Here is a 22,810-nt window from a genome sequence, read left to right on the forward strand (position 1 = left end):
ACTTCTTGCAATGTGTGCTAACAATATATTCAATCCCATCTTTAAACAAATGATATTTGTTCTCATGGCGATGAAAGATGGCTTTCCTGTCATATAAGTAGGGGCTTCCCAATACAATCCCACAAATGTCAAGTGGTGCCACATCAAGTTCTACCTCATCAATAAAATTTGCAATGATGGCAAATCTAAGTATGCAATGTTTTGTCGCCTACAATTTGGCATTGTCACACATCTAACCCAAAGGATAAGGTTCAGGATGAGGAATGGTTTCTAAATTCAGTTTCTTGACAATTTTTTCTGAAATGAGGTTTGCTTGTGATCCACTATCAAACAAAGTATCTACTTTGTTATGTTTTGTGATGACTTTAATATGGAACAACTCTATTCTTTCTCTTTCATTTTGAGTTTCAATGAGTTTACTAGAAGAGCTAGTACTTGAAATAGAATCCTTACCTTTCAATCCCATGGCTATGATTTTTGTTTCATCTCCGGAAACAGATCCTAGATTTTGTTGTGTAGTTGCAACAATATTTTATTTCTCCTTGTTCTTAAAGTTTGTGTGTCTCATCTCAGGATGAAGTTTCCAACAATGGTCTTCATCATGGCCTTCTTTTGAACAATGCTTACATGTGAGTTTTTCTCCCTCTTTCTTGACTAAAGCATTATTTTTATCCTTGCCTTTGAACTTCCCTTTTCCTTTTTCTCCAGACTTAAATGACTTCTCACTAGTTTCTTCAGAAACATTTTTCCCTCTTGCTTCTAAATGAGTTTCCTGTACACAAACTTCATCTAGTTTTGTAGGGTTAAACATGAGAATTGTGTGTCTTAAGTAACTATGCAACCCTCCAATGTATTTGAATATAGTATCTTGGGAGTGCAATCTATACCCAAAATCAAAGCTCTTTTCCTAAATTCTTGAGTATAGCTTTGCACATTTTGACCCTTAGTTTGCCTAAAGTTTTTCCAATCCATTATAGTTTTTTGCATGTATGCTAGTGGATAAAATTATCTTCTTATTGATACAACAAAATAATTCCAAGGGGTTAAAACCTTACTGTGTTTCTTCAAGTCCACTTGAGTTTTTTCCTCCCACCAAATAAGTGTTGCACTTTCCAAACTAAGAGAAGCAAGTTGAATTTTGGTCCCATCATCCTTGATTCTTTGTATCCTGCAATACACTTCAATCTAATGAATCCAATTATCTAATTTCTCAGCATTTACCTCTCCATCATACATAGGCAATTCAAACTTTATGTCAAGCTTTAACAAAGGATTTTTACCATGTCCCTTTGGAGAATTTGGAGGTGTTTGTGAAAGGGTAGAAGAAGTAGAAGAAGATGAGGATGAAGATGGAGGTGAAGGTGGTGGCTTGTCACCATTTCCTCCATTCCCTTTTGGAGGTTTGTCTCATTTTCCTCCATCTCCATTTGGAGGTTTTGAGCTCTCTCCTTGCAACCTTGAGTTTCTCTCTTTATAAAGAACCTTTACCATATTAGATATTTCAAAGAAAATTTTTCTGAAAGTTCTTTCATCATCAGACATCCTTTCAAGACCTTCTTCATGTGCCATAGCTAGTGAATCTTGAGATGTGAGTGTTCTCCTTGAAACAATTTGAGATCTTGGCTCCACAAGTTCTCCTTCTCATCTTTTAAGCTTCAACCTTGTAAGCATCAAAAAAACACTTGCAAACAAAATCAAACCTTCAAAATAACCTTGAGCTCTGGTACCAAATTGATCTGAAATGCAAACTTGAAGGTGATGGAAAAATTGCAAGTAAATTTTTATGTATTTTGGGTAATGGATCACTTTACAAAACACATAACACAAAAATGATAAAGGAGTTCACCCCTCTTCTGGACTACATCTCCTAGTCCAACGTCCAATGTTGGGTCTCTTTCATTAAATGCTCAAATTTATGTTTACATGGATTTATAGTGTTCAAAATGTAAGTATTATGTCTCCAGTGGCTTCAAAACAGTCAAAAACCCCTAGTTGGGCTTTTGTTGGGCTCAGTTTGTCCAAAAACTAAATAATTTATGCTCTTTCCAAGTTTTCTCTACTAAGTGATCTGCAAAATGCATTGGACTGCTATCCTTCCTACGAATCCGCCTTTTCTAGGTGCACCGAGTGACAATTTCGCTCGGCGTTGGTGAGATTCGCGTCGAAATTGGTGCAATTTGTCACCTCGTTTAAATGTCCAATAAGGCTTAAGGCTGAAAAGTTAGGCCACATGGGGGCCATGTGCCCAAGGGCTGGGGCTAATCACCCGCCCCCATCAACATAACCCCCTAGCTCTTCACATATGATTTCATGCAACCATAAAACTCAAAGGTCATCCCATCATTGGTCCAACTCACAAATTCAACCACCAATAAAAAATCACCCAAATTTGAAACAATCACAATAGAACACTTGTCCACTTGTCATTCGTCCAAATTGTACAATCAGCCTACCCAGTCACCTTGCCCAATCATCGTACGGAAGCATATGATATCGATTTTGAGCAATTCAAGTTGTGTTGGATTCAGATCATCAAGATCTACACTCTAGTATAGGTTTCAAGCACTTTTGAACACTTTGAATTTTGAGCACTTTACTGATCTCCTAGATCAGTCAAATCTCCCACGATGACCTGATTATGGATTAATTCAATAGAGGAAAGTTGTACGGGATGCCACATGTCAGTGTTTCAAAATTCAGCCCAAAAATTTCTACGGGGAAAACTATATTTTGTACACTTTCAATGCTTTTTACAGAATTCAAATCTGATGCCTAAAACGAAAGTTATGACAATTTTCCCTAGGTCACATGTTTGAGGCTGAATTCTAGAGCTTGCAAAAACCTTAACTCCCCCGGATCATATCTCGGAAAATATAGAAAACCAAGATCTAAAATTTGTACACAAAGTTCACCAAGATTTCGGCTCCACGTGGTCGAAATTTCAGCTTCTGAAACCTCGTAAAAAAAATATAATGAAAATGCCAAGATTCCCTGTTTAAAGAAGCGAAACCCTAAAATCTAAAGCAACGATACCAAATGTTATGCAACTAACTCACAAATAGACAAATCAACGACTTAAAAATATTCCTCTTCGAGGGGGGAACCTCCTTCAGATTACATAAATGAACAATTCTTGGATGATACAAATGATAAGACATCATTTATATATATAGGAGTCTAATGGGTCACAATATAAGTAGCGCCTACATAACAATAATAATGCAAGGGCACAACAATATCAATAGTGGGCTTTTATGGGGCACAAAAATAATAATATGGGGGCTACATGGGCACAACAATAACCATAAGGGGGCTACACTAACAATAACAATAAGGGGGCTACTCTAGTATTACAGGGACCTAAAAATGGATCTCCATATCCCTTTCAGGGAGATTATTCAATAGTATGGCTTGCAATTTCTTTCTGGATTTTTGTATTTCTTCCTTGACATTTTGCATCTCTTCCTTATTCCGTCATCGTCTTAAGATAAAATACTCTCTATTTGTGATTGTATCTCAACACCATTCTTCTCCTTATTTTCATTATTTCCTTGGATCTCCATATCCCTTTTAAGGAGATTCTTTAATAGTATGGTTTGTAATTCTTTTAGAGATTTTTGTATTTATTCCTTGTCATTTTGCATTTCTTCCTTATTTCGTTCATCTTCATTTATTTTTTAAAGTTTTTTTAAGAACCTAAAAAATACATCTTTTTCACCATATTCATCCATTTTATTAACTTTTTATCTAATTGGAAGAACCTAAATTCTAAGTCTTTGCTTTCTTCACGAATCATGGATGAGCCTTTAGGAGGTTTAATTGGTGTAGTAACTTTTGGATCTTTAATAATAGTGCTCCTCTTTACCACAATCTATATTCACCAAAAATAAAAAAGGTTCTTCTAGTCAAAATTTCGTCACTTGTAAGTCACGAACCTTTAAAACCTTAATTTAGAGAATATCATATGCCTAACCTTTTCCTTGATATATCTATGAAATTTGAGCCCTTCTGAAACTAAAATTTTGGCTTGTAATGCTTTGATATGTCTTTTTTGCAATTCAACATACCTTAGCAGAATTGGATGTGTCAAGTAAACGTTATGGTAATTTTCAGAAAATTTGTTGACTTTTGGCCTTTTCACAACAACAAACTTGTATCGTATGCCACGTAGTCAATTCTTCACATATGATTATGAGATTTTTATCTAAGGTACTTCGTGATGTCTCCTCAAACCTTTAAAAATTTCACAATATGAAATGTCCTAAAAAAATTATAACAAAAATGTTATGATTACTCTTTTGAAATTGATTTCAAGACCACATACAAGTTGTAACTTCCACAAGGTATATCTCCAAAATTATGGTGAAGCAAATTATGAAATTTTTATCAAATATACCTTGAGATATTTTCACAATACACTAAAAATTTCGTTGTCTAAGTCTTCACAAAAAATGAATTGTAATAAAAGTTCCAAGTTCTCTCATTTGAAATTGAATTCAGGACCACTCACAAACCCTAACTTCCATAAGGTATATCTCTGAAATTATAGCAAACCAAAATCTTAATTTTTACCATACATGAATTGAGATGTCTTCGCCGTCTGCTCCAATTTTTACGATCTCAAACATCCTAGAAAAAAACAATTATTGAAAATTCCAAGATGAGTTATTTGAAACAAATTTTAGGACCAATCACAGCCCTAACTTCCATACAATATACCTCTGAAAATATATCAAACCAAAATCTTAAATTTTAATAGGATGTTCCTCGAGATCTCTCCTCAACATGCTCAAGATTTTACCATCTGAATCATCCTAAAAAAAACTTATACTGGAAATTCCAAGCTGACTTTTTTGAAACAGCAAAACCCTAAGATCATGGCTCTGATACTAATAGTCATGAACCTTGCACCTTAAAAATGATAAGTAACTAATAATTACAATCTAATTTGAGGGGGGGAACTTCCTTTTACAATGAATACAATGTACAAAACAAGATTTGATGATCCTAAGGCTTGGTCTCATTGGTGTGTGTGTGTGTATATCTAGGAGAGAAAAGGTACAATTATAATGAAATGGTAGAATGAAAGGTTCCAACTAACATAACATTATAACAATAAAAAATGTAATAACTTAAAATCTAGGGCTAAAAAGGGGTTTAGGGTTAACATGGAGCTTATATAGTGCTTAATAATCCATATGACTATATTAAGGACTAGTACACATAACCTCATTAACTAAGTCTGTATCATGGGGCCATACATAATATATGTTTAGCCCCAGCAATTAGTTCATATGGTAGATGGGGAGGCCAAGTGTCACATGTTCAAATATGATTAAGTCCCTCAACATTACCAACAAGCATTATGGTTAGCAATTGAGCTACCCTCTATCCAAATATTTTAGGAAATATAGAAGGATCTCACAAGGTTTTCCTTGAAAACAAAAATACATGCTTAACCCCATTCCCATAGGAATTTTAGATTCTGATTATATAAGCTCACATTGCACACTATGGGATTGTACAACACGACTCATGTGAGCTTATGTAAAATATCAATACAATATAATGCATGATATATGTTATTCACATGTGCTTAAATTTATTTGTTCATGCTTGTGTTAACATTTCTCTTGCACGTGTGGTGTATGGCTCGAAGCTTTTAAGAATTGTAGTTGTGTATACCATAAGCTTTATGAAGGCTTAAGCCATGCAATCTCACAAGATGACTCTATCAAGGTGTGAAGTTTGGGAAAATAGTTTGTCTATTTCTATACTTGTCTAGAATGAATATGTCCATTAGTATGCCTACCTACCTTACCCCATTTTCCAATCTAGCGTGTAAAACTTGTGAGGTTGAAGATATTATTCAATGCAATCGTACATGGTATAAGCTTCATTGATTTGTGGACCCAATGCCATATAATATAGTGCCTACAACCATCATAGATTAGTGGGGCTCCTACCATGAGTACGCTGACAAACCTCATAAATTTGTGGACCTCATGCCATACAGTTATGAATCCTTCAAGTCTTCAACATTGAACATATATAATGATTACATAAAATTATCTAGCACTGTTCAATGCTAGGGTGTATAACCCTTTGTCGATCCATGTGTCTATACATAACACACAATCATTGGATGACACAACATAAGCATTATGGCCCCAAAAAATAATGGATTTGCTTAAAAAACAACAAAATGCAAAATAAAGAAAGGTGCAATACAAAATTCCCTAAAACCTTGGCATAGAAAGGTTGTAGAACAAGCTTCAATGGACAAGATCCTAGAAAAGAAAACTTATAGAGGCTAGGTTTTACTAGTCACGGGCTCCTTAAGGAAAAGCTATAGAGCCTTGCATTTACAAGCTATGGAAGCCCCAAAAGCCAATACAAAATTCCCTAAAACCTTGGCATAGAAAGGTTGTAAAACAAGCTTCAATGGACAAGATCCTAAAAAAGAAAACTTATAGAGGCTAGGTTTTACAAGTCACGGGCTCCTTAAGGCAAAGCTATAGAGCCTTGCATTTACAAGCTATGGAAGCCCCAAAAGCAATGCTTGTGGAAGCATCAAAGACACTAAACGCAAGAGGTTTGAATGTAGATTTCACAACCGATATCCAAGGATTATGGACAATTATATCCCTAACACCATCAAGCTTTGATGAATTGCACATCCTTAATTCACTCCATAATCCTTGAATGGCTAAATATTATTCAAGTTGTAATATTCATCCATTCCATAGTAACCTAGAGCCATTATATAGAATTAATAATGCATTGAGCTAATAAGCATTGTTCAACAAAGTATTCCTAATGATTTAATAAAATTAGTTTAGTTAAGATTGAACATCCTCAAATAGAGACCATAGGATCATTGATTTTATAGTTTTGTACAAATAATACCCTTGATATCAATAAAATCAATTGGGCAAAACTTATGGCTTTATATAGACTATGGAGACCCAATATTTCAAGTCTCTAAGAAGCATCAGCTCTAAGTGCGGTTTGTAATGAACATCTTAACCATCTTGAAATACTTCTTGTTTCCCTTGACCAATATAATTAATACTTGATAAGAAACATCATAAGCCCAAAATGGTCATAACCTTGTGATGGTGAAAATCATATGAAATCAATGAAATGAATGCATATGAAGCCAAAGAGATGCAACATTATTATATCAAAATAATTCTCATTAAATATACAGAAGTTATGCACAACAATCAAGGTGTTTTGCTATCCATCTCATTTGGTTGTTCACATTCTATTTTGGGAGCAAAAGAAAACAAAGGGAACGAAGCCATATTATGGACAATGAAAAAACAATAAAAAATGTTTGCCTTTTTAGAGTTCTTTTTTGTTATTGAGAATCCCATTTAGAAAATGGATGCTTGTAAGAAGGGGGATAGAAAACAAGGTTAAATGGACGTGAGTAAACAGGTAGCTGTAGCTCCAACTTAGGTTTGCCCGAGAGCGATGAGTGCAAAGGCAATGGTAATTTTGCAATGTAATCTAGGAAAAGTGTCCAAATATCTCTAATACATTAGGTTCTTGTTATCTTTCACATTTAGATCGTATACTAGTGCTTTAATATAAAATTGTTCGCGAGTGAAATTAAATGGTATAGTTCATTTTGTTTTAAAAAATAAAGTTATTTGCAGTAATATTCTAGCTTCTTTGAGAAACTGAAAAACGGAAGGGAAGAGATGCATAATAGAAACATTTTAAACCTATTGATAACTTATGAACAAAAGCAATAAAAGAACGAATGTCTGCAAGGCGTGTTAATGCCTGCATAAATGCATACCATTAAGCTAAAGGTGAAGACTGGAGATATGGGCAATAATTTGATATATTCTCAGAATAAATGTTGATATTACGTGAAAAAATCGAAGCGTTAATTTTTGCTCAGGGATTCAGCCAAGAGTGATTTCATAGTTAGTTTATAATGTTTGAATTCCACAAACTTCACCATTTAGTACCAATGAATTCATATATGTGCCCTCATTTAGTGCGTGGTCATATTGAAGCCCCATAAATCAACAATGAAATTGAACAAGGTCTACAATGGTCGCGCTTGCTCAAAATAGTCTCTCTCTATATATACACTTGATATCAATGTCTACACATATATCTATTTATACATGCCACCATCACAATTCTTACGCAAACAAACAAGTGGAAGTATATAGGTATACATATCCAGTATTACAACCCAAATAGCCTTATTTTCAGGGACAAAAATCGACCCATATCCAGTATTACAACCCAAATAGCCTTATTTTCAGGACAAAAATCGACCTAAAGAGCAAACAATTAAGAACGTCTTTGTTTTTCCTATGTTTTTTTTATAATGTAAGTGGTGGGAAAATTCCAGTTTTCTTGTATTTTGAACATTACATGATGGGAAAATGGAGTACACCAGTTGGGTGGTAAAACAAGTTAAATAGATAATCATGTTAATTAATATGAAATTCCAAATCGGCCACCAGGGAAAAGCAGTGTTTTTCTAATGATGTGAAAAGTTAAGTTATTTTGTTTGTTTTTGTTTTTTATTTTGTTTTTGGTCATATGAGAAATATACTTGTTTCAGTCCCATAGACAATAAGGCTCGAAGTCATTACAAGGGTATACTCGTTATGAGCTCAACATCTCACATGCAGGGATTGAGCCCAGGTGGGGAGGATAACAACATTTCTCCCAACCACCCGAGCTACATCCAATTGACAACAATGTGAAAAGTTATGGTAACATATACAACAATTTTTATGACACAAACCTGTGAGATCCTTAGAAAGAAATAAAATGGATCAACATCTACTTTGGATACATGTGGAAGTTATCGAGAATATTGTAATCCAAGAAATATAATGGTTTCCAAATATTTGTGTATTTGATTTATTAGCAATATGTGAAAAAGGTTATTAGGTCCATTTACAGAAATATATGGCTTCATTGAAAAATTCTAGAAGAAAGTTCATATCTGCCAATCTCAGGTGCTTTGAATATAAGCATATTAACATGTCCCTTGGTCCAAGCATCTATCTTAATCGGTTGTCATCATTATACTTGGACAATTGACTAGTTCTGTGCCAGCAGGGCCCAGTTTGAATCTTCTTCAGTTAAGCGTGCACTAGTCTATCCCAATAGGTTTACTAGGGATGCTTCCCCATGGATGTAAGGAGGCATTACTTGGGTGTCCCTGCAAGGTCTTCGTTGGAAGAAAAACACAGGCACATCCCTTAATCCAGGAATTCATAAGCATAATTTTGAATAGTAGATATTCTATCCCACATAACTTTCAAATCACATTGAACAATTCTCCACACAAATGATCACAAATGTTAGTACTTTAGGCTCGTTAAAGCTGTTGGAAGTTTTCAACGCCATTAGGCTAAAATCTGGTAAGTAAATTGCATTAATACAAAACATACAGCAACAAACGTCCAGAGAAGACAATTATAGATATTAAACTGGCTAGAATTCTTTAGACAGCTCACCATACTCATAATATTAATCCAAAAGAAACTAGCATGAAAATAAGTAGCCTGTTTTGAAATACTGGCCATACCAGCTAAAAACAATTTTAATATATTCAGAGCAACAGCTTGGGCCAGATCCCCTACATTAAAAAATAAAAATTGAACATAAAGCAATCTCATCAGTTTAGCCAGACTGAACCATTGATCTCTTGCTACAGAGTTTTCTGTAGGACAAACATTGATTACATACACGTTCAGATCCAGAACACGTAGGTGCAAATTTTTCAGAGACCCTTTGAAAAAAATCGCTCCTTTACAGACTCATAACCACCCCTTGTGGTCTGGAATCTCAACATAAATATTAAATTACATGGACAGCGTATTCTGCGACCTCAAGCAGAACAAAAGAATACACTTAAGACAATCAATCATTAACTGCCACACCATAACTTGAATTCAGAGAGTATGAGCAACTGGAAATTTTCACCTGAATCAATTTTCAACATCTTTAAATCCTCGGATTACACTCCTACCAACTCTATTGAAGTAGAAAAGCATCTACCATATTCATCCCCGTTCACGAGCTGCCTCCTCTCTTTTGATCCTTTCCTCCTCTTCTCTGTTGAAGGCAGCATTCAGTTGCCGTTCAAGCTACACAACAGCAATTAAAATGGAATTTAAATCTCTACAGGTTGCAAAAGCTTTAAACAATATTAATCAATGCCTTAATGAGCAATCCAACAAAAACTTCAACCTGAATATTTCTGAGCTTCGCCCTTTGCATCTCATCCTCGAGACTAGCAACCCTGAAAAAGAAAGTAGACATTCATATGTCTATATCTCAAACTACATACAGAATCTAAAATTTTCTCAGCATTTAGACATTTTCTTCACCTACTTGCGTTCCAACTCAGCCAGCTGCTGTAGAATCCTGAACTCTCGATCTGAAAGAACTTCTGACTGTATTTCAGAGATTAGAAGTTTTCAGTACAATCCCTTGCACACTTCTAAGGTGGGAAATAAAAATCTATAGCATTAACAACATTGAAGTTTGTGGGTTTTATAGCAAGTTCAGCAATCTCATATTAGAAAATAAGGCTTTAAATCTCTTCATTCAAACCAAAAGAAGGAAACTATAAACCAACACTTGCAATAATATCAAAGCCACTAGTGCTCACTCCTGATCATGTAATTGGAAAAGAAAAGAAAAAAAGTATTCTTTGTCATGTATTTCTGTGTTCTTGGTTGGATCATTGATACTGGACAATCATGACAAATCCCCACAGATTGATCGTTGTTAAATACATGTTTGATGCTTGGAATTCTCATAATCCAGGGCAATTGTCTGCTTGGGTGGTTCTGCTGATGCGGGTTACAGTAAAGGGAGTGCTAGACATGTACGTTTTATGAGAATGATGACAAACTTATGGAGAACCTACGGGAGTTTGAGATATGCTAGAGGAAATAACATCTCTAATAATAAAGATTTAGCAAATCATTACCAAGTTTACGTAAACATCTTTTTGAACCATCTTAGTACCAAAACTTCGACCTTTGGATTTTGTGCTAGGGTCGAAGAAGGGTGTTGGTGTAGTAATATCATGTATGGTTAGGATTCTTAATGTTTGAGGCCTAATAAAAGTTAATGATCCAATACTTCATATAGGTTAGTAGAGGTAGTTAAATAACATAACACAGTGTATAAAAGAAACCTTACAACATCATTAATAAACAAAACATTCTCTGTGCATTTGTTTATCTCATGTTTACAGTGGTACTTTTCTAAAAACCAACATCAATATGGCTTGCAAAATGCGCTCACACTTGAATAAGGTTTTGACTGCCATGCACCCAACAAAGCTTTCCTACCTACAAGGTTCCTAGCTAATCATGGGCCATTTATGGCTACCACCTTCCTGTTATGAAGAATAAGCAAAACAATGATAAAAATTTAACTACAAATAATCAGCATTGCTAAAGGAATGTGATCAGAAAGACAACCGACCATGGAATTTTCAGCAGTGCTAGAAGAGGTGGATTTGGAGTCGAGCTCAGTAAAACGGCGAGCTGTCATAAACCAAGAGGCAAAAGATACCATAACTCTTAAAATGTCAAGATGAAATTGGTTCAAAATACTCTGAAGGACTAGCTTGCAAACAACTATCAATGATAGATAAGGAAGATCAATGTTAATACCTGGAGGAATTTCTCCCTGGTTTGCATGTTTAATCAAATTAATAATTTGATCCTGTCAAAGAAAACAAATCAAAAACTTCTACAAATATGTCACTGTCCTCACCTTAACACTGTACATCCTTCTCTTACTGACAATGTTTACAGTCATCAGGGCCTAAAGTCTAGACTTACCCTTTGCATAATATTCTGTTCTAGAATACTTTGTAATTGTGGAAGGAATGAAGAAGTAGATACAGTTGCAGCATTATTCCAGAGTGCAGAAGATGGCCGGGCCACTGAAGTTGCTTGAGAGAGTGCCTGAATAGCTCAAAAATAATCCAAAACTCAGAACTGATCTACTTCAAAGAAACTGAATATTGGTAGACATATGATCATACAAAAATAATGAAAAGGCTTTACCTACAATAAAATAAATGCACAAAGCACCTTCTATAATAAATCACATACAAGTTAATGTGATATAGTGAGGCAATGCAAGAAAAAATTATTACAACCTGTTGTGCCCAACCAGCCCAAAGTTATTTTTGGGCACTTTTCATTTTTGAGGTTCTAGCTTTCTCATTTCTATTGTTTTAATCCCCTTTCGACTTATATTTGATAATCTTGGATTGGATATTTATGTTCACCAACTGTATGTGCCTGGTCACAATCTTTATTGGGTTTGTTATGGGTTAGTCTGAGTGTTACACAGGGACATGATCACCGGGGGTGAGGGGCACATTTCACATAAAGAGGATCAATCAATGCCATTAACTCATTAATGCTTGTTTGATGTTGATTATTTTTAGCTACTTTTCATCGCCATTGTTAATGTTTAATTTTTTACTCTGATGACTGAGTCATTGACTCATTACTATTTCAGTGTTTAATTAATAGTATTTAGAAAATGAAACAATGCATTTCATTTTGTTATAAGTTATAAATTTGAAATTTTGATATGCACATATCATTGATTCAATGCACAATATTGCAATATCAAATAAAATGGTGTCCCATGAATCATGTTTGTAACATTTACAAATTTGAATTTACAATGATGAATTGTTATTGATGAGATCCTATTAGTTTTATATGTAGCCTTTATCATTTTTATGTTTTCATTTCTTTTGAATTTCTATTTTTAATAACTTTTCAGACAAGGCCCTATGCTAGGGATCCAAATGTCCCCCATTACACTCCCTAAAATTTGGGGTGTGTCTACTCATGTCCCCAAGTGGGTTTCCCCACATCTCAGAAATTTGGTGCAACATTGGTTAGTCCTGTTTTACATTGACAACCTTTGTGATTTGATGATAACCCTGTCTTCAGATTCGAGAGAAATTTTATCTTGTGCCTGTTTTAGTATGCAAAGATTGGATTTGTTATAGGACTTGTTATAATTGCATGCTTGGAAGACTTGTATCCCTAAAATTTTGATGTTATTTTAATGTTTTCTCTGAGTTCTGCTTATGTTTTTTTCCTTTTTATGGGCTTATTATCAATGTTACACAAGAATTGTGCTCCCAAGGGTGGGCATATATACTCCCCATGCTAAGGGGGCAATGCAAAGAGATGCAATAAGAAATGTCACCCTAAAAAATGAGATCCCCCCATGCTCCATTGTGACTGTTACTGCAAAATCTAGCAGGCCTAGTGCAAAGTCTCACTAGGTAGATCCACACCTCATGGCAACAAAAGATCAGCCACCATTGTCACCTCAGCAGCCTTTCTCCAGCTATTTAGTGGTAGTTTAACCACAAGGAAGGCTTCCCTATATGCAGATCACTCAAGGATATTCAATAAGAAGGGTTCAAGGTGATGGAAGAGATTTAACGATTGGGATAGTGTACTGGCAGAGCTTAGAGGGATAAGATAATCTTTACTAGAGTATGAGTACTCTGTCTGTAGACCACTCAAGCAAATTAGAGGGCTGCTATAACTTAGGGTTTGACATATTTTCAATTATAAGGTATGCACTGTCATATAACAGCTGGGAGAAATAGCCCTACTGATGATAGATCAAGAAAGGATCAAGGCTATCAATTAGATATGCAAGGTTTAGGGTTCATAGTTGAGCTTTTATGGCTGAAATGTGCATAAAACAACAATATAATGATGACATCATCCCTAGAAATAGGGTTTTACAATGCCATAAATGCTAGATTTTCCTTTTTATCAATTATTTAATGCAATTTCTATTAAAAGGACAACAATACATCAAGTTAGATTTATTTTTAGCAATATTTGCAAAGAAACCCTAACCCTAGATATCTAGAATTTTAGAGAGAAGAGAAAGAAAATAGCTAAAGTAGAGAGAGTGATCACAACCACCTAGACTAGTGCCTCGATCTAAATGGGCAATGGATTTACCTAGGAAAATTCAATGGGGACAGCCTTGATGAACAGGATGGGGACTAGGGCCTCTTCTTACAAGACCATAGCAGCTTCCTTAATATGGAGATTTTAAATTCAAGAGATGCACAACTCAGATCTCTCCTAAAGGATTCAAGGAAAACAATTTTGCATGGCATAGAGAATCAAGGTTTCTAGATAAATATAGCAATTTTAAGCATGGCACATGTAGAAACCCTGATTTACAAAATATAGCATGCAAAATATAGAAGATAAGCAATAAATTTACAGATTTTCCACAATTCTCTTCAAGCATTCCCAAGAAACCAACATCAAGCAAAAATTCTCCAAGAGCAATTCGCACCATAGAAATCACATTGCAGCCAAGTTGAAAAGAGATAAAGAGCTAGTGCACACATCCAAAGAGAGAGAAGTGTGACGATGAATGATGATCAAAAGTGAATAAGGATAACCCCTATTTATACGAGGGTAACCAAACCTTATTTCACTAATTTTACAAGGAAAAACTCTAAAAAAAGTTTACTTGAGCGTTCAACTAGGTCAAAGGTCACAAGCCGACCTTGAAATAGCTCCAAAACATAAAAGAATGCCAAAAATAATAGACACATGTGGGAGAAATGAGGCTTTGTGTCACCTTATTCAAGCATGTGGCAATGATGTGGCACCTACAAGGGCAAGTGTTGGCATGAAAGAGGGATGTGCTAGCCCTGCCAAGTCATTTCAATGATAACCATCTTCATTTGGCCTTGAGAACAAGTTACTATTCATCAAATGGGATCAAGGCCAGCCTAGGGCACACTCAGTCCATCTGGGCACATCATCAAATTGTCTAATGCCCAAGCTTTCAAGATTAGTGTTTCAACATCTAGATGCTCATAAAGAGTGTAGTGGCATGTGGGAGTTGCTCATGGCACAATGCTCATCTATGAATGGGAAACATTGGGGTCACAAGGTCAGTAATGCTCTCAAAAAGTGGTAAAGTACCACTTGGAAGCTGCTAAAGAAAAGTCAAGCTATCCCTCAAGGGATCTCCGCTGCAATGCAAGACCACCTAAAGAAAACCTCTCAAAGTGAAATCGACTTTACTAGGGACATGAAATCATTAAAGCATCATAGTGAACCATACCTAATGTTAATGGCACAAAATACTTCACACAAAACTCACTTTCAAATGTCTAACTAGATCAAGATTTGTAAACAGGTTACCTGACATATGTTAGGGATGATTAGGTCAACAACCCTATTAGGTGCTTCTAGCCACCAAGGGGAGTGACATGTCTGAAGTCAACCCATCAATTCACAGGTGCATGGGATAATGGTGGTCTTGGAGTGGGACAAACTTTAAGGAAGTTTCCATGGCCATGAGACTAACTAATGAGGGCCCAACATCCTCAGTGTAATGATGTATTTAGGGAGAAACCATAGTGGCATGAGTTACACCTTTCCTCGGCTTGCTTTTTCCACCCTAATGATGCACCTTTTACTTGAATGATTTGTCTTTATTTGGCACATAGATTAGGAGCCCAATCTTTCTTTGTACTTTTCCTATACCCTTCTAAGATGCAACAATTTCTCACTCATTAGGGTTGGGACATTCAAGAGTTCCTTTGTTTGAGATGAAGCATTCAATGCTTGAGGAACTGGGTGATGGCTAATGAGGAGGATAGAGCTCATGCTAGGTTTTTTCCCACACGCTAATCATTGTCTCAAAATAAATTGCATTTCACACTTTCTTCCATTGTGGATTTATATGCTTTTACTTTTCTTTCAACTGCATCAACTTTCGAGGCCAAAGTTTCTGGGCCCTAACTCAAGGAAATGGATACAGTGTGCCAATCCCAAGGACCAATGACTACCAACCTAAAGAATGAAGATCAATAATTGGGAGAGATGGAAAGTGGTATGTATCGATTACTGTATACATATTATATCTGTCAGTGCCTCCCCAGTATTGTCCTTCCTAGACTATAAGGCCTCAAAGGAGGTCCCACTAGACTAGAGTCAAAGACTTACCTCCCAAGTGATGAACTGTAAACTGCCGTGGATATTCAATTGGACAGTTCGCCACAACAGACCTGATAAAACTATATTTAAAAAATTGAAATCTACACTTTTACGGTTTTATTTCTCTTTAGACATCTAGACTTGAATCTTCTAGATAGCTCCATAAGGTCAAGTCGACTTCCTATATGCACAGGTCGGCTCCAACAAGGGACACCTGCATTCAGTCTAAAGAAACAACAATACAAAGGGCATATTTGCCTCTTCAAAAGACACCCATAGAGCTCGCATCCTCTAAGGCAACTTCGCCTACTCTGAGACTTTATGGCTCGAATATGTGGTAGCTAAAGGCTTGCATCAAGGATAGATAAACTCACATATGTGGCTCGCTTCTGTGATGTATAAGCTTGCATCTGTGGCTTGCTTCTGTGATGTATAAGCTTGCATCTATGGCTTGCTTTGGTGATGTATAGGCTCGCATCTTACTCTCTTATGTGATAGATATGCCTCGTATATGTGGTGAGATCTAGCTCGCATCTTTGGCTAGATACAGCTCACATGTATGTTATCTACAACTCTCCTCACTGACATCATATGGCTACATCTATGGCATCTATAGCTCAGATTTGTGATTTGTATATGTGGTTATAGAGGTGCAAGATCAAGAGAGCAGTGCATGAACAAGAAAGCAGTGTGGGATCAAGAGTAGAGTGCCTCATCAGATGACTTGACTAGGAGGGTGGGCAGTAGACCAAGTTTGACCTAGTTAGACCAAGATGTGTCTCTATTGAATTAAAGAATTCTCTATTGGAAAAGGTTGTTGCGTTTTTCCATTTAAGGGTTTTCCCAGAATAAATTTGTTATGTTCTTGTGCATCTGTCTCTTTATGATCTCATTGTACTAAAGTGTTATATGGTTGATGTCTTTGTGTATAATTATTGAATGATGGAATACTAATAAGAATGTAAAAGGATCAAAGATAATTATTAGGTTGAAAGACACTATAAAATTCAACAACAAATACCCCACATACCCTAGATACACCAAAGGTTGTTATGCAAACTCACACTTCTTGAGATTTGCTAGCAGTTGGTGCTTCTTTAATGTCTCTAACACCTACGTCAAATGTGAGATGTGCTCCTCCCAGGTAACACTGTATACCAGTATATCATCGAAATGGACAATAAAAATGAATCTATAAAAGGGCACAATATATCATTCATTAACTTCATAAATATAGTTGGTGCATTGCATATAGGTCAAATGGCATTACTAATTGCTCAAACCAAACTCCTAGTTTTGAAGGCAGTTTTCTAGGTATCTTCTTCTTTGACTCGAACATGGTGATATTCAGATTTTAATCCAGGTTGGTGAAGTAATTTGCTTGCTACAACTAATCCAACAAATCATCTATCTTGGGCAGGGGTTACCTATTCTTGAGCTTGATTGTGTTCAATTCCTTGTAATCAATACACATCTACCACATTCCATCCTTCTTTGGCATAATGATGATGGGTGACCCACATTGTGATGTACTCAGTCGAATGACACCCTGTTCTAGTAACTACTGCAATTGTTTCTTCACCTCACTTGTATCTATAACTCATCTGCCACATTCCATCCTTCTTTGGCATAATGATGATGGGTGACCCACATTGTGATGTACTCAGTCGAATGACACCCTATTCCAATAACTACTGAAATTGTTTCTTCACCTCACTTGCGTCTATAACATACTACCTGTATAGCCCAATGCTTGGCAACAGGGAGTCTAACAATAGCTGGATCTCGTGCTCCACTTCCCTCTTGGGTGGTAACACTTTTGGCTCCCATAACACATCCCTATATGCTCGTAGCAACTCTTCCAGTTGTAGTTTATGTTTCTTAATACACCCCTCCCGGGATACCTTGCCTCTTACAGACTCTTCTACAGACTGATTTTCTCTTAAAAACAACAAAACATACCTCTTGTTAGAACTCATCAATTTCTTGGCTTGGTTGGCACTTACCAGTGAGATTTTCGACTTGCCTTTATGCATTGATGGTGCACAATTTTCCATCCTTGACAAGTTGGTATTGGTTGGCTCTTTGAATGAGCATTGCGTCTTGCATGTACATGTAGGGACTTGCAAACACCACTCCACACACATCAAAGGGAACCACATATAGTTCTACTTCATCAATAAAATCGGAACTAATAGCAAATTTAATTTTGCATTGTTTTGTTACCTTCAACTCTACATCCTTATATGGGCTTGGATGATCACAAACTTCTAATCCCAATTTGTTGACCAGCTCTGCTGCAATGAGATTCGTCTACGATCCTAAGTCAAATAGAGCATCAATCTTTGTCTTCTTGGCCTATACCTTGATGTGGAAGAACTTGGTCACTTCTTTCTCTTCCTGTTGTTGAAGGCTACTCATATTCACCTCCTTTTGCACTAACGTACAAACAATCTTCTCATCCACGTTCGAGGTGCTTTGAACTTGGTTGCTCGAATCAATGACCATGAGATTCTTCTTATTTTCTTTCCTTCTGTTCTTCAAGTTAAGCTTTGGATGCAACTTCTAGCACTTCTCCTTTGTATGGCCATCAATGTTGCAATGATTGCAGTGGTTGTTGGGATCTTTGCAGTGGTGTGACGTGGTTGTCGTCTTTTTATCCTTTACCCCTTTCATCTTCTTCTTCCCCTACTTAGAAGCATATTGTTGCCCCTTCTACTTCGATCCACTTGATTTCCCTTTCTTCAAGCCTGTGTTCTCTAGGTATTGTGCCTGTACACAAGCCTCGTGGGTGGGCTTGAACAACATCACTTGCTTTTGTAGATGGTTGTATAGGCCCCCTAAATACTTGAGGAGTACACCTGGGTTCTTTGGGAAGATACCAAGCATTATGGCCATCTTTCTAACTTTTGTCGTGTACTCCTATACACTATTCCCTTGCTTATGCCTCATGTAGTGCTATCAGATCCACTAGTCCTCTACATATCCAATAGGGTAAAAATGTGACTTTATGAAGGTTTTGAAGTCCTCCCACTTAATCACTAGAGGATCTCCCGCCAACCTCAAGGTCTCTGTGTGGCTTTCCCACCAGAATAGAGCATGGCCCTCAATTTTAGTCACGCCAATGAAATCATTTGTTCTTCCTCAATATGATGGACACTGAAATACACTTTTAGGTTCTACAACCAGTAATTTAGCTTCAAAATGTCGATCTCACCTTGGTATGACTTGATATTGACCTTCGCTTCCATTTTGAATAGGGACTGAGAATGATTCACAACACTTGAATTGGGTTAATCTTTTCCGGGTTCTTTCTTTGGTTGGTTCTCTGTTTCTTCCCAATCTTTTGATCTCCAATGTGATATGTCCTCTGCATTAGAACCCCCATCTTCTCCAAGTACCCTGAGCTTATTGTTCAGGACCGAGATGAGGAGATTCAAATTACAACTTATATCTACAACTTGTGCTTCTATTCGCAAAAATCTCTCCTCTGCAAGATCAGGAGGTTTATTCACATATTCGTCAGCCATGAGTAGCATTTTATGACTTTTGGCCTAGCTGATCTAGATCCCCTACAAATCTCCACAATATACCAAAAGAAATCTGCTCTATAACCAACATGATCCATAAACTGCCATGGATATTCCACTGTACAGCTCACCACAACATATATGATAAAACTACATTTAAAAATCTGAATTCTACACTTTTACGATTTTATTTCTTTTTAGACCTCTCGATTTGTAGATTATTGTTAACTATTTATGCATGCAAATTAAAATTATGCAGAAAATAACGAACAATGAAATAAGAACTCACAAACAAATTTGACACAAGATATGACATGCGAAACCCTTTCAGGAGAAAAGCTAGCTGGAATGTGAGGTCGCTCTACTCTCTTTCTCTTAATAGAAAATTGTTGTGAGTACAAAAAAATATGGCTTGTGGCCCATGGGATACTACATTGCACAAATCCTCTCGGTGTGTTATATCTCCTATCCCACTCGGCTATTTTGCTCATCTATGGAACATTATGCGCTCGAAAATAATGAAACCCCTTTTCCTCCTAGTGGCTAAGTTATAACACAGCTCGATAGCCTACTAGTGGTTAGGTTTGACTACCTCTAACTCTTAACCAGAGTTACAATATGGACTCTTTTAGAGTCTTCATCATAGTCATGTGGCCAACCCCTTTTCCATGAATAATGGGGGTTGACGTGGCATCATCTCGAATTATGGTGGTGAAAACAGGAAGGTCGACTTTTGAGTGGCATAACTTTTGCATACAGACTCTGATTGACACAATTCTTGCACCATTGGAAAGGTCTCTATCCAGAATATGAAAAAAACGTATCGCGCTAAAGCTGCAAAGTTTTACCCCCCCAAAAAATGTTGTTTGATGCCCCGAAATGCTCCGAGAAGGTTTCAAACCCTAATTGGCCAAACTAGGTCCCACTGGTAAAAATGGTCCTGTGAGCTAATTCCTACACCTTTTCCACTTTGAAAGCATCAAGATGGATGACAAACAAAACAATGATCCAATTCGGATCAAGTGAAGTGTGGGAACAAGGATAGAATCGAGATTGGTCAATCATCCAGTGTTCCCCACAATCCATATGTATTATGAATATGCATATAACATTAAATGAAAGCACGTGATTAAAAAAACATAGAGTACCTGCTGATATTAAATAATGCTATTTTAGTGTTTAATGCTCATTCGGATAAGATCGTATGTGATCTTATTAGCAGTTTCTTAGAAGAAACTTGTTGTTTCTATTTCTTAGTAGAAACTTGTTGTTTCTATTTCTGTAAATACCTTTGTATTATTTATTGAGCTTCATTGCTCATTGTTAATTAATTCATTCATTGAAATCCATATGCATGTTTTCACACTGTTTTATGGTATCAGAGCTTAGGTTATATTTTTTTTCGAAAAAAAATTGTTTAAAAAAATTTCGTGGAGTCTGAGAAAATTGTGGTTTGTTTACTGAGCGTCATGATTGGTCGCACTGCTTGCCAACTCTTACTCGTGAGTTAAGTACGCAGATCTCAAACGAGATCGTTGGCATACCGTTGTTTCGCCGCTGTCTATCGTGGTTACTTCCGCTTGCGGCTGGTGCAAGCCATCAAAGTAACATCCCACTACGAGGATTTGCGTGCAGGCAGTGGCTGGAGACGGCACATCCACCTGTTCTTCGTGTCAAGAGACGGACTCTCCCTGCGCAGAAACTGGAGACGCTAATAGAAGCATTCTTCCTGTTTTGAAAGCATGGTTGATTAGGGCCATCGAGGTCTTTGATATCCGCCACTGGAATACTCTGAGACGTCAAACATCCGAGGGCATTTTCTTTTGCCGTATTGAAGCTTACTGCCCGTCCTGCACTGAATATTTCCATGCTCCTGAATATATCGATTCCTCCAAAATCGAAGAACCGGGTGTGAAACCCAGACCAGCGCATCGTCCAGTCATACCCTGCTTGGGAGCGGTTATGAAAGTGTCAAGGATGATTCTCCATCACACACGCGGCCATTGAGATTTGGGCAGAGCGGTTTTGAAAGCATCGAGCCCAATTCCCCGTCACAGTCACAGACGTTAGCCTTGAGATTTGGGCATTTGAAAGCCGGGAATCCAGCAGTGGACAACACGACTAGAGACCGTCCGTGAAATTTAGCTGACCCGAGAGCATCACGCGGATATTATCTTGATCATCAGATAATTCGACCCTTTTTTTTTCTCGGTTTGGGTTGCAGTGGGAACCAGGGATTTTATCTTTTTTTGTCGAAAAAATTTTCTGATTACAGATTTGATGTGGTCTTTGTGATATCTCAACTGGGTAGTCATCAGAATTTTCTGGGTGCATCATTTTCCGTGCCTCAATTTTTCAAGTCAGCGGATTTGAATTTTGTTTCCAGCACCTGTCAGTTTTTGACCGGATCAGTAGGCATATGCATTGAAATTTGTGCCAGACTCCTTTGTTGTTTTCCGTGTCTTGGGAAACATGCAGATGGCCTCACTAACCAATCTAATGTTGGAAGGCAATCAACGCTTTAATGGCAACAATTATAACACCTAGAAACAGAGAATGTTGACCATTTTTGAATATAGGCGTCTTGACCAGCTCGTTTTGGGCAAAGAGCTCAATCCTGATACAACTGGTACCGATCAAGATAAGTTTGATGATCAAAATCGAGAGGTTGTTATGCTTCTCAAACTCTCTGTGACTGATGATCAGTTACCACAAATCCCTTCCGGCAAGACCGTTGTTGAAATCTGGCAACATTCGAAGGAATTGCATGAGACATCCAACAAGAGCAGAGCTTTCTTTCTAAAGAATCAGTTGTTCTCCATCATGATGGATGAACATATGTCTTTACAGGAGCATCTTAACAAGATTAAAGACATTCGAGATCAGCTCGAAGCCATCGGACCATGGAGGAAGAAGATATGGTAGTCATCACTCTAAAAAGTCTACCAAAACCTTATGAGCACTTCATAGAAACACTCAACATTACCTCCACTAATGTTGATCTGAAGTTTCTGGAGTTATGCACCAAACTCATGCAGCAGGATCGTTGGAAACAACAGTTTGGTAGTGGTGCTTCATTAGCCTCCTCAGAAAATGCTTTTGTTGCCAAAAATCAGTCCTTTCAGCGAAAAGGTTCTTCTCAGTCTTCTAATCCTACTAAGAAGAAAAATGTGCAGTGTAATTACTATCACAAGTTCGGTCACATGAAGAAAGATTTCCGACAAAAGATTGCTTCTGAAC

General features: G+C 36.9%; 1 protein-coding gene across 13 annotated transcripts in view; it reads right to left on the bottom strand.

Moving 5' to 3' along the window:
* Positions 1–9,519: 9,519 nt before the first annotated feature.
* The window catches only part of LOC149181305 (uncharacterized), a 150,674-nt gene continuing 137,383 nt past the window's right edge, over positions 9,520–22,810 (bottom strand). For all 13 annotated transcript variants that reach the window (XM_089416569.1, XM_089416568.1, XM_089416567.1 and 10 more), the window contains 6 exons: positions 11,856–11,981; positions 11,685–11,736; positions 11,494–11,555; positions 10,387–10,448; positions 10,243–10,294; positions 9,520–10,139 (listed from right to left, as the gene is read on the bottom strand). In XM_089416569.1, coding sequence (XP_089272695.1) covers positions 10,056–10,139; positions 10,243–10,294; positions 10,387–10,448; positions 11,494–11,555; positions 11,685–11,736; positions 11,856–11,981 — 438 coding nt within the window. In that variant the 3' untranslated portion in view covers positions 9,520–10,055. The remainder of the gene's footprint in view (positions 10,140–10,242; positions 10,295–10,386; positions 10,449–11,493; positions 11,556–11,684; positions 11,737–11,855; positions 11,982–22,810) is intronic.

This window comes from Pinus tabuliformis, chromosome 3_2 (genome assembly GCF_031772625.1).
Source record: "Pinus tabuliformis cultivar Carrire ecotype Pingquan chromosome 3_2, CPIR1, whole genome shotgun sequence".
Taxonomy (NCBI): Eukaryota; Viridiplantae; Streptophyta; class Pinopsida; order Pinales; family Pinaceae; genus Pinus; species Pinus tabuliformis.